This window comes from Stegodyphus dumicola, chromosome 1, assembly GCF_044657685.1.
Source record: "Stegodyphus dumicola isolate Sdum_Otavi_A_Nest chromosome 1, ASM4465768v1".
Taxonomy (NCBI): Eukaryota; Metazoa; Arthropoda; class Arachnida; order Araneae; family Eresidae; genus Stegodyphus; species Stegodyphus dumicola.
In genome coordinates this window covers 79538144-79552257 of record NC_140768.1, presented here as the reverse complement: position 1 = coordinate 79552257, position 14114 = coordinate 79538144, and the positions used below count along the sequence as shown (strand labels likewise).

General features: G+C 31.7%; 1 protein-coding gene across 1 annotated transcript in view; it reads left to right on the top strand.

The window, feature by feature from the left end:
• Positions 1-14114, top strand: part of LOC118184270 (uncharacterized) — a 45509-nt gene that overhangs the window by 24309 nt on the left and 7086 nt on the right. Inside the window, exon 4 of the mRNA XM_035353920.2 lies at positions 3973-4147. Coding sequence (XP_035209811.1) covers positions 3973-4147 — 175 coding nt within the window. The remainder of the gene's footprint in view (positions 1-3972; positions 4148-14114) is intronic.

The following is a 14114-nucleotide window of genomic DNA, read 5'->3' as shown; positions in this document are numbered from 1 at the left end:
CCTGCGTATCTGCTTGGCATACATCTCATACCGAAGCATTAGAAACATAGGTCTACATAGAAACATAGTTGATTTTACAACTACTAATATTTTATGCCCCTGACGCTAACCTGGCAAATCATTATTTATTATATTTTGCTTTCATCACCGTATGTTTAGCAACACACGACAACTTGGGTAATGACTCATGCAGCCACACCTATACATTTTTTTATATTAGTAATTAAATAATAAAAAGTATGAAACATTTTATGTTGACATTACGCTTGGTGATGATTACAGATTTAAGTTAAATGCGCTAAATGTTGACAAGGAAAAATTTAACAAAAATTTCTTTCCATACGCTAAAAATAGATTTTATTAATGATACTCTTAGGCCAAAAGATTACATTTAGTGCTATTTGAATTAAGAATAACTGACTTGTTATTCACATAAACCCAGAACCGGCGTCAGAGATCGTATGGCCGCACCGGGAGGCAGAATTTAGGGAAGACAAAATTTTTGAAATTTAGAAAAGCTCAAAGTAACAAAATTAAGGGATGATAAAATTTTTAGAATTTAAGGAAAACACTGGGACCTAAAATTAAAGGGCATCAAAAATTTAGAACTTAGGGAGGTGCTTATTAGCAGAATTTAGGACTCGCAGAGATTGCATCAAGCGGCAAAATATCTAGCGCCGGCCCTCAGTAAGCTTCAGCATATGTGGAAATTTATTTATTCAGGACTCAGAAAGCCTTAAGCATGTATAAGAATTAGACGTAAATATAATAAATAACTAAGTTAATAAAATTCAGGCTTAATTGTCTCAGTGCGCGACAGAAGCAAGACAAAAGTTAACGCAACAATTTCTCTTTCGTCGCCAATCTCATGCTAAATAGCCAGTCATGTATAGCGGACGCTGGTAGGTTAAAATTATAATTTTACTGATTCCAAAGAAGATTTTCAGTTAATATAGCAGATTGCGCTGTTCCTTAACTTTTTGATTTGATCCAACTTATTATTTTTACAGGCTGATATAATTACAGCAATTTTATGAAAACAAAAGTTTTAACTTTCGATTATGTCGAAAAGAGTTTCTAATTCTGGTGTTGCAACAGGACCTACAAAGCGAAAGCATGTTTCGATGTCCATTAAATAAAAAGGGAAATTGCTGCAAAAAATGAATATATGTATTTCCGTCTCAAAATCATGCAAGGAGTTTGGCATTGGAAAGTCAACTATACATGACATAACAGAAAAAGGAGCTTTATAGTTTTTTTTCGTAGTGGTGACTGCGACACCCGACTCTCAATGAATAACAGAAGAATTATTCGCTATACTAAAAGTGACGATTATGACAAAGTGATGATTAAATGGTCAGACAGAGACGTAGAGAAGGCGTACCATTGACGGGTCTAATGCTAATGGCTCAAGCCTAACTATTTCATGAAGAAATGAACTTAAAACCTGAATGCACATATTCGATAGATTAATTAACCAAATCTAAAAATCACTGTGGTATAATGCAATTAAAAAATTCAGTTGAAAAAATTCAGCTGATACTGAAGCTGCTGAACTATTTTCAGATAAATTCATTGAACGATCTCCAGGACGTTAGCGTTATCTCCGAACAGCGGAACGTTATCTCCAGGACAAATTTACAGCGCTGATGAAACTGTTATTTTCTGGCAATACCGCAAAATATCTTGGCAAAATCTACAGAAAAGGATCCAAATGCTGTCAAAGATTCCAAAGCTAGACTAACAATTTTAGCACGCGCAAATGCTGGACGAACGCACCAGTGTAAACTTTTCCTAATCGGAAAAATATACGATCTCGAGCATTTTAAACGAGTAAAGATTTTCCCAATATGTATCATGCAAATAAAAGAGCATGGATGACACAAGCGTTATTGAATGATTGGTTTGAAAATCATTTCATACCCGAGGCTCGGCAAAATTTGAATTCGGTTGGTTTACCTGAAGAGGCAAAAATTGTCCTGATTGTAGATAACTGTTTGGCTCATATTTCACTTAAAAGTATTAAACATAATGTATCCGTGTTATTCTTTCCTCCAAACTGTACGTCCATCATTCAGCCTATGGATGTGGGAATATTGCGCACGCTAAAATGCAAATATTAAGTAGCATTTTTAAAAATCCATGCTAAATTTCTTGAATAATGGCATTCCTTGATGAAATCACTGTCAGTAAAAGGCTTCGAATATTTAGCTATCAACTCGGACAAGACGTAGCTTGCATGTACCGCCGCTTCACTTTCTTGCAATACTTTACTAAACATGGACTGTTGCTTTTTCCCTCCTAACTTGAGCTCTTTCAACTTTTCTTCTCTCATTAATCCTTCGTAATTGTTATATTTCGATTTGTGTTGTTCGTAATGACGTTTAATATTATATAACTTTGGAACATTAATAGTATTATTACATAACAAGCAGATTATTTTATCTCTTATTTCACAGCAAAAATATTCTAATTCCCATTTTACTTGGAATATTCTATGTTCGTCAGCGATTTTTCGTTTAATTTTACTACCACTTGGTTTTGATATAGACATACTGAATACAAAAGGATGGAATAAACACGGTTAACGTTAAAAAGTTAACAAAAATGTATTCTTTCCACAAGAGATAAATCAAAATGCTGAAATATTTCTTCAAAAATATTCTAACAATATCACAAAATGTCAGACGTTTAGCAAAAATCAATTCAAAACAGAGAAACTAATTCTATCTCACAGCGAAATCGCTACAAATCAATCACAGCATTAAGTAAACAAACAGTTCGCTAGAACTACAGCTACTACTGAGATGAGTTGTTTGTTCTCGGCTTTTATAAGCTTTATAATTAATTTCTCGAATATACTGGAAACATCTATAAATATCTGGATTTTTGTGGATGGCAACAGCAATTACGAGATATTTATTTATTTGGTATTAAATGCACGCGCTGTTCTATTTTTAACCTTCCAACGCAGCTGTCTTTTCAAAAATCGTCTGCGTTTTTAAGGCAACATGAAGCAAATCTAATTACAATTCTAAATTTTAAAAAAACTGAATAAATAAATAACTATGAAATCCGTAACAATATGAATTAAGTAATAATTAATAATAAAGCAAAGTATCGTACAAAATATATCGTACAAAACTATGATTGGAAAACTGAGACCATGAGTTCGGCCACATTCGGCTATCGGGGGATGCGTACAAGTTCTAAGTGCACGTGTCCCCCAAAAGCCGAAGATAGCTGAACGCAAGCTACTCACACGCATTTGTAATTTAAGTAGTGTGTGTGTCAGCTCGCTGTGAGTAATCTAATAACACAATAAATTATCGTTAATTACTTAGCAGTAAACATTTCATTTTTTCTTCGTCGATATGTTATTTTATTATTATATATTATTACTTGCCGATATATTGGCCGGGCCGTAAAAATATTTGTTGTGGGTCGCATGCGGCCCGCGGGCCGCGAGTTTGACATCCTTGGTCTACAGAATTGAAGAGGAAGTATTAGTACAAAGGATGAAGCAGCTTAAACAATTTACATTCAAAGATATGTTTAATAAAGTAAACAAATAAATATTAAGCTTTTTTTTGTAAATTTTGATGAAATTTGATATTTGATCATAGATGCTTCATTATTTCATAAATCACTATTTCAAATTTTTATTTTTATAATTTCTGCATGCCGTCTCATTAGATTTAAACTGTTGATCTAATATCCGGAAAAATCCCAAATCCGAAATCGCCGAAATCCCGACGAGTCCGAATCTCGGACTTTGTTACTCTAAAAGCAACAAATAAATAAATAAACAAGTAAAACAATACATAATATTACGACAATACAGAAAAACGGCAATGTAATAAAAAGATTTAAATATTATTTACCGATATTTATTTACAACAATATCTGTTAGAAAAGCTATAGATTAGTAGATGTAGTTTTATAATAATAATAACATTCCTCTTTTTTCAGTTCTTTTGCAAAGCATGCCATGCTATAGATACACAAAAAGCAGGCCTGAAATAGTTTGTCCCTTACTTTCATATGGAGCCTTTTTGAGATTCCTTCGAAATGCGCTGGCTAACAGAGAAGACTTAGTACGTAGAATAGATGAATTATATCTGCCTTTCAGCCCTTTTGACTGCCTGTAAGTATATATATATTCCCAACTGATATCTCTCTAAAGATAACATATCTACTGAATTTTTCCATTTTCTAACGTAATATGTCTTCAGTAAATACTTTCCGACAACAGAAAACAACATTTGACTCTAGGTAAGGTTATTTCAGACTTTTAACGCTTACGACAAGTGAAAATATGCTAACTCAACATGGGATCATCAATCAAGTTGTCAGAATACTTTAATATTCCCGCTAAAATAATCATTTGCACAATAATGATAGCAGCATGTTAAAAACACTTGCTATTAAATTTAAAGAAATTCCATAACAGCAAAAATATAAGAATTCTTTACAATTCAGTCTCAGAATCAGCTTGAAAATAATGTTTAAATTTAGACGTTTATCGGAAACAAGGAATTTCTTTCACCTATTACTAGGGAATAGCTTAAACAAAGAATAAGGAAACAAAAAATATTGGGAGATGGTTTCAAAACAAATTTTCATAGAACTTAAACATTAAATGGATGAATGATGGAAATCATGCATGGATATATCTTTTCTATGAACAGAAAGTTGTTGATGTAGTTCCTATTACATTTGAAGTAGAACTCATCGCTGTCAACTACAATCTCAATAATATCCAGAAAGTAGTTCCAATAAAAAAACTCTTCAGGATACATTTAAATTAATTCCTGTTTGTTACTATTATAAATTATTATAATTAATCTTTATGTGAACGAACATTTTCTTAAAACTTTGAAAATAATAGAAAAGTTTTACTTCAGTAATTTAAGTAATAATATATCGACTCATTAAACACAAAAGAGGCTTTATAAGAAAAATTGTTAGATTTCAATTTTAAAAAATGTTAATTTAAAAATGCAGAAAAACTTTACAAAATATTTTTAATTTTTAAAGCTAAACTAATTTCATAAATTATATTTGTACTGACTTTTGACCCACTAGAGAAAATATACATCACATTTTATTTTTTGGGTAATTCTAAACAATTGCATTCAAATTAAATATAAAAATAATAATTTTTTTATAAGTTCAACCTGTTTCGTTCATTTCGCCGTTTACTTTATAGAACACTAATAATTCTTTCACACTATACTGCTGTTGCAGAAATTGAAAACGCATACGAAACTTTTGTTAAAATACACATACATTTATAATCAGCACTTTTGAAATCACGTGTCATTTTCTGCTTGATGTTTTAGACTTCGTAAAATGTTCAGAATTTTGAATAAAAGTTTCTTTAAACTGTATTGCTTTGTCAAAGCAAATCCAGCCTTTCTTTCAGTTTCGAATCTCTACATATCTCTACATATAATAAAAGAAAGAGTCTGTCTGTGTGTGTATGTGTTTTTCGTTTGCGCTGCGCGTAAGCTAATAGACCCTCGGCTACGAAATTTGGTACATAGGTGCATCTAGACAAGAGCCAGTGCACCTGGAAGCGATTTTTTCGAAATTCGAATTTTTTTTTTAATTTTATTTTATGTTTTGTGACGAAATCGCGTCATTTTAAGACATAATGGGCTATAGGAAAGCGAGATTTTGCTCTACACACTCCGTTTTCACATCGTCATGAAACGTCGGCTCTTAGCTATTTTACGAGCTTAAAATAAATTTCGTGTTTCAATAAATCGATTAAATACGAATTTATTTAACAAAGAGAGCTTAACATCTTTTCAACGGGATTTTTTCTAAAAATGTTTATTTTTCTTTGATTTTTGGACACGCTAAACTTTCATCCCTGCGATTGCTTTTACAAAAGGAATGGAATTTTGGAAAAATGATAATATTTTGTATTTTAAAAAAAAATTTAAATGAAGCTTCCGAGTACACTGTGCATATCTCACATCTTTAAAAATGTGATTTTGGCCACAATTTTCCTGTCTTATTGTTGTTGATAGATTTTTGATGAAATCGCATCATTTTGAATAGTTTCATTTATTTAGAAATATGGGTTTGGCAACAATTTTTCATCGTATTTCTTATGTCACTGTTTTTAAGAGATTGACATATTTCATTGTCATTTATATACTATATATAATACATTTTTATTTTATTTTATTTATTTATTTTGTTTATTTATTTATTTATTTATTTATTTTTGATAAACTTGTTCTGCAGAGTAAGATTCTGCGCGGAATTTTATGTTTTTTTTTTTTGAGTTGCTTTCATGTTAATTTTTGCTTATTTCACTGTTTGTAAGATATTGAAAAGTTTTGCATGATTTTTTTTCTTCAACGGAAAGTTGGTTAATTTTTATTAGGATAATTAATATTTGTATTAAGGGATATAGCTCATTTCATTGTAATTTCTTTTCTCTTGAAAATATAAGACAAAATATCATTAATTATACTTTGCTTTTCAGAATTTTTTTGTTTTTTGTATTCTTTTATGTTATTTATGGCTCATTTCACTGTTTTTAAGATATTGAAAAATTTTGAGTGATTTTTTTAGGAAACAAAGTTTTTAACCTCCTTTATACCATTTGAGTTCTTAAATTTTTGCAAAGGGAAGTTGGTTAATTTATTTATTAGGATAATTAATATTTGTATTATTGCATTGTAATTTTATTATACGTAATAACCTTTTTTATGAAGTTCTTCTGCAGAGTAAAATTCTACGCAGTTTTTAAATTTAACGTTTGGTATTCCCTTCAGCCATTTTTCCGGTACATTTAAAAGCCAGACGAAGGCTGGCAGCGAAGCTGCTAGTTTTTATTAATTTCCAACACGTTTCTGGTACTCTGGAAATGAATTATTTAACAGAGTTAGAATCGATAATTTGCCATATGTAGAATTTTCATCACAGCGTTTTTCTAAATAAGTAATTAGCCAAAGAAAGAAATAATTTAAAGTCATCGATAATATTTAAATTCTGCATTATCTAATTCCTTTTAATGTTGATGAAATTGAAAAACAAAGTTTTCTCAGCGTATCGAGATCTAAGCGTATTTCTGAAGTCTGAAAAACGTTGAAAACATCTTCAGCAGACATTTCATTCTTCTCTAGTTCTTAAACAGCTTAACTAAATATCAACATTAAGTGTAACATAAGTAATATCTTCTAGAGAATAATAAACATATTTCAATAATCAATGTAATTTCTATAGAATTATCATTAATTAAAAGCAGTTTGAATAATTTAGAACAATCAGTTGGTCTGCCTACGAAATAAGAACTTAAGGCCTTCCCCGAAATTTGAATTCATTCAATGTATGGCTTCAGAGAAAGCCACATATCTAGTTTATATCTGAGAATTCCAAGAATTCTGTTTTTTCAGATAAATGAAATGACATAGTGTTCATGTCTTTCTGTTGACATTGAAAAATACCCATAGATTCTCACATTACACTCAAGATAAAAAAATAAGCAAGAAACGATAAGAGAAAAGGTACAAATGTAAAAAGGGGGTTTAAAACATATAATTTACATATGAGGTAGATGTTGCGTCGTTGAATGCAATAGGCAACCAAAATTAGCATAAAACGCAATCCTGCAGTCACACAACAATACCTTACCACACACATGGGCGAAGACACCATTTGCACGATGAAATGCGTTGGAAGGCTACCCGGATGTTGCAAGCTGGTTCAAGATAATCAGCTGTTGCGAGAGAGCTGAATGTGCATGGTAGTGTTATTAATAGAATTTGGAATTGTTACCAAAGGGATCAAAACCTCTGTAGAAGACGTGGGTCTCGACACTGGAGAGTTACCACAACGGCAAACGATCGCTTCCTGTTGCTATGTTCATGAAGCCGTATATCACTAACAGCAAGGTCTTCAACAGCAACGTCAAGGACTTAATTATCAGGATTTCAATACCCAGATTACCTAGGCGCAATCTACACCATATTCGGAGCTAGATATTATTAACTTATTGACATCGACTTCAAGCCTGCCAAGTCATTCATTTATTCTTATCCACAAACTTTCGGAACGCTCAGAAAACACACCAAAATGGATCTTAGAATGTACAACGTCAGTCTTCAATAGTCTACAAAAATTAAAAACAATATCAATCGGTAGGAAATTCATCCATATCACGGAAAACTATGGGATTAGACGCTGCACTAATTGTCAGAATTTTAATCCACAACTACAAATATAGCTCAAACTGAACCCATTGCATGTTATGTGGTGAATGCCATCATGTTACCCATGTTATCATCATGTTAGGATACAATACATGTTAGGATACCCATGTTAACATCATGTTAGGATATAAATTCAAGATGAATTAATTTCCAGGTAAATAATAACCGTCTCCATACAAATTTTGATATATTCCATAGCGCAAACGACGTCAGATGTCCTTCCTATCAACAAGAGGTTGAAAAAATTAAATCAAAAACCACCTATTAATGGAATCCTTCAAGGACAGAAAAATGTTACAAATAAATCTGCAAATGCTAAAAATCACACCCCCGAATGCTCTACAATATGTCAAAGAAGAGAATATACAAGCATATTCTAGCATCTTCTAACATAGCAGATCTGATTAACAACTGGACCGTTTCCGATCAAGAATCGTTAAGTAACCACCGCTTCATTACCTTTAACCTACATGCAGATATTACTTATACAATTAAACATAGATTCAAGACATAATATGGAGGCCATCACCAATTCAAAACAATATTACGAAATCATTCAAAATGTATCATCTCGACATTTCATTCTGCTTCATAAAAAGTTGATGTCAACAGTTCTGTTGAATACTTCATTAATATTATTCAAAACATATGTAACTCCATTTATAAAAATGATCAATTTTTAACAAATTTAAATTAAATTGGTGGAATACAAATTTAACTGCGGAGCTTAGTAAAGTAAGAGGCCTCCGCAGGAGGTTTGAATCTTGTGTGGATGATGAAGAAAGAAGTTACTACAAAATTTAATTTCACAGAGCTCTTTACAAAAGCAATATCAGACAAGCTAAAATTACCAGCTGGAAAAATTTCTGCAGTAATACGTCTATTCTTTATGGATCTGTCTTTAAAATGGTATATAATAAATTATCTAATCCACCTACATTATCAATGTATAGCTTTCCTGGCACTGGTTCCTCTGCAGACGTCGCTCTCAAAATTATTTCAGAACTATTTCTACAAGAAGATGATCCTTATCAATCAAACAGAGCTGATAATGCAATTTATAATATAGAAAATATTCCAAACTTGGATGAAATAGACTTTATCATAAAAAAAACTAAATGATAAAAAGGCTCCGGGTCCAGACGGAATAGACAATATCATCTTAAAACAAATTTTTTACTCTAATAAAATTATCATCAAATCATTTATTACAGCATGTTGGAAATTTAATACCTTTCCTACAATTCTAAAAAATGCAGAAATAGTTTTATTTCTCAAAAAGAATAAATCCATTGAACAATCTTTTATCTTATAGACCAATCTGCTTCCTTCCCTCCCTTGGAAAATTACTAGAAAAAAATCATATTATCAAGATTATCTTACCATTTACATAAAAATAGAATTATCCACGAAAACCAATTTGGATTCATCCCAAATAAATCAATCGATCACGCTTTCCAGAAACTCTTAGAGGTTATCCAATTCAATAAAAATCAAAAACGGCACTCAGTAATAATATCATTGGATATTCAATGTGCTTTCGACTCAATAAGATAGAAAGATATAATCAACATCTTCAAATCAATTGACTGTCCTCAGGATATTCTATGATTAATAGAAGACTATCTACATAATAGAAATCTATAATATACTTCAAATAGTGGTATAATAAACTATAAAATTACTAAGGACTGTCCACAAAGCTCATGCCTGGGACCAACCCTTTGGAACTCAATCGCCAATACCGTATTATTCTCATATGATCATATGCCTCATACTCATTCACAGGCCTATACCGATGACTTTCTTCTTATAGTCTGCGCCAATAATCGAAAAATAATAGAAGAAAGTTCTAAAAATTCATTAGTGATCTTCAGCACTTGGGCTAAATAATAGCAAGTCAAAATTTCAGTAGAAAAGTGCAGAACTCTATATATACCAAAAACAGGATCTTCAGCAAGAAATGTAAGAAATCCTATTATAAAATTATAGAATAAAATTAAATTTGAAAAAAATCTTAACTTATCTTAGCATAGTAATAGACAATCATCTATCGTAGCATCAACATATCAAATACTTAAAAACTAAAACGCTTGTACTCTCCAATTCACTACGCACACTTATTCATGTACTTGGGGCATCAATCCAATATTCCAAAAAATATGGTACTCTACAGTAATTGAAAAAAATATTTCTTCATGGAGCCTCTGGGGTACAAACTTGAACACCCACGTTCAACGACACTTACTATCCTCTCAAAGACCATTTCTGTTATTAATATCGAAAGCATACAGAACTACTCTAACAAATTCACTTCAAATCATCACTGGTATACCACCCATCAATCTTTCAATCAAAAAAAGAAGCCACAAAAGTCCAAGTCTCAAGATTACATATCACAAGCTCATTTAACAATAACCTATACTCTCCAAATAATTATGAATTTTTAAAACACAATCTGTATATAAAACCTTAATTTTTTACAAAATCTTTAATTGCAACTTCATCAATTTATAATTTCAAACTTCAAATTTATACTGATGTATACAAATCAGATTCAGGCGTTGGCAGTGCATACTGTGTATTCCAAAATAATAATATATTAAAACAAAGGTATTTTTGTCTTTATCAAAATAATACCGTCTTCCAAGCAGAACGTTTTGCAACAGAACAGGCAATAAAGTATGCAAAAGATAACTCATTAACAAGTACAGTGGATGGACAAAAATATGGAAACACCTTGTGAAATGCATGTTTGAAACGAAAGATTGATTTTAATGAAATATGTAGGTGGCGATGGCGTTTTTGACTACTGACGCCACCTATACAACTTCGTAAATGTGCTAAACAGTTCAGTTGTTGTCGGAGTACTGTTATGTGAGGTTGTCATTGCATTATGTCAGAGTTAATAGACTTCGAACGTGGGCAAATTGTTGGAGCACGTATGGTAGGCGCTTCCGTAAGCAAGGTAGCCGAGGTGTTTAGTGTTTCAAGAGGTACTGTATCGAAGATTTATTCCGCATATTTGAAAAGCGGAAAAACATCATCTGCTAAATCACAGCGCGGACGAACGTGTGTCCTGAGTGATCGTGACAGACGATCATTAAGGGCAATTGTGACGAAAAATAAGAAGACCACAGCTGCAAAAGTTACTGCTGAAATGAATGTTGCGTTACCGAACCCTGTGAGTACCAAAACAATTAGAAGGGAGCTTCATAAACAGGGAATTGCTGGCCGTGCTGCAATTGAGAAGCCACTCATCAGTGATGCTAATGCCCGTAACAGGAAAAGGTGGTGTTTAAGTCATAAAGCCTGGAATATAGAGCAGTGGAAGCGAGTAATATGGTCTGACGAGTCTTCTTTCACATAGTTTCCCACTTCTGGCCGAGTTTGCGTCTGGAAAACGCCATCTCAAGCCTATAATACAGACTGCTTGTTGCCAAGAGTGAAACATGGCAGGGGTTCTGTTATGGTTTGGGCAGCCATATCGTGGTTCTCTGCTATCCCCATGATAACTGTGTCAGGGCACATGACTGCCAAGACTTATGTGAACATTTTGGCCGATCAAGTTCATCCCATGTTACAAACTTTGTTCCCCGATGGTGATGGTGTCTTCCAAGACGACAAAGCCCCTGTTCACACAGCTCACATTGTCCAGGACTGGTTTTCTGAGCACGAGGATGAGTTGTCCCATCTCCCCTGGCCACCACAGTCACCAGACCTGAATATTATCGAACCTTTGTGGTCTACATTGGAACGGAAAGTGCGTTCTCGTTATCCATCGCCAACATCGTTATCTGAACTTGCCACCGTTTGGCAGGAAGAATGGTATAATATTCCCTTGGCAAACATACAGGAACTGTATTTATTCATTCCGAGAAGACTGCAAGCTGTTTTGGATGCCAATGGGTTTCTTACGCCATATTAAGCAAAGAAACATGTTTTTTTAAAGGTGTTTCCATATTTTTGTCCAACCCCTGTATCATAATTACTGATAGTGCATCCAGCATCTTTGCAATAATTGGCTATAGACAGATCACCAATAGTACGTCGCATACATCACCTCCTATCTCTATTTACACTTAATCTCAGACCAAAATTTAAATGGGCAAAGGCTCACTCAGGTACAACTGGCAATGAAATGGCAGACCAATTGGCAAAATACGCAGCAAATAATTCATCACTTCCTCAACATTTTCTACCATATCCTCTATCATCATTGAATAATCAACTCGAAGACGATCTCAAAACTCTTGTAAAGGGAAATTATCTCTGATACGAACAATATCTGATTCACTGTGAAATAACTAAAGAATTTCGTCTTAAACCACTTTAATAATTCAACACCTGCTCCACTTTGGTTCAAGCAAATCAAGAAAAGCAATATACTTTGTAAAAAATTACAGTCACTTATAACTTATCTATCTTTAAATTGTGACAATCTCAAAGCACCGTAGATATTTACATAGCATACTCCCTCCTTCTGTAAACTAAAGATTCATCCTTCTTCAAAATTTCGTGTAATATGATATCGTCATGCTTTTTCTGAATTTCGTAATATAGAAAATCTAATTATCCAAATTGCGTCCTCTTTAATCTTACTGTCTTCATCATTGTACATGTTTATATGTCAATTATCATGACTTCGATGAATTTCTACTCAAATATTTTTAATTTAAAGACTACAACTCAAGGACTGTTCTCTTCTTATATTCAAGACCTACTTATACTTTCAAGGACTGTTTACCTTTTACCTTTTATTTATCTCTACAGTTACAGATTACTCATTTATTTCCAGACTCTTTTCTAGAAACATTTATATGGATTATTATTTAACTTTAAATGTTCTTTCAGGAAAATCATGATTATTAAACAATAAAAAATTATAGACACTTCAATATGGGTCTTCTACCAATTTAATTTATAAACCCATTCTAACATTTTTCAACATTGAAACTCTAGAAAAAAGACTAAATATTCATTAGCTACAATATTAAACATTTCATACTTGGAATTTGAAACTCTGCATGTTTGGATTATTTTAAAGAACTCATAGACTCTGAGTTCTCGACTTTTATATATTATTCCTTTGTACAGTAGACCCCTACTCATCATTATTAAGTGTATACTTTTTTAAGATTTCCTTTTTTAACTAGCTTACATTTCTACATCTTATCAACTTATTTATGTAACTATTTTAATGCTCTATATTATATTATTATTTTTCATTATATGTTTTCTATCCTAATATTATTATACATTAATAATTAATAAGTATATTATCATCTCATTTATGTTTCTATTTTAATATCTTATTTTATTTTATTATTGTTCCTTATATGTTTACGTATCTCAGATTTTATCATTTTTTAGTTATTAACTAATACATATATCATTTATTCATTTATTATTTTGATTACAATACATTATGATTATAACTGTCAGACTTCCTTAATAACTAGCAATATATAAGATATTAACACTAATCCCACATTTTCCTAATATTCACTTTTCAACTCTTCATCTTTTTAATCCCTTACATCTATAATACTAATAATCTTTAATGTTATTAATCTACTTCATCTTTAATTATATTATTTTATGTTTATCATCATACTGTCAGATTCTACTGCATTATACGATTTTTTTTAACGCATTGCAGTTTCACTAACCTTACTATCCGATAGTAGTTTTACTCCGATTTAATACTAGTACTATTATTGTTAAAATTTTTATTACTATTACATTTACTGTTTCATATGTTGATAATAACAATTGTGTTAATCATTATATCATTTACATTTAATTATCAATACTATAATTTTGTATTATTACATTTACTGTTTCATATGTTGATAATAACAATTGTGTTAATCATTA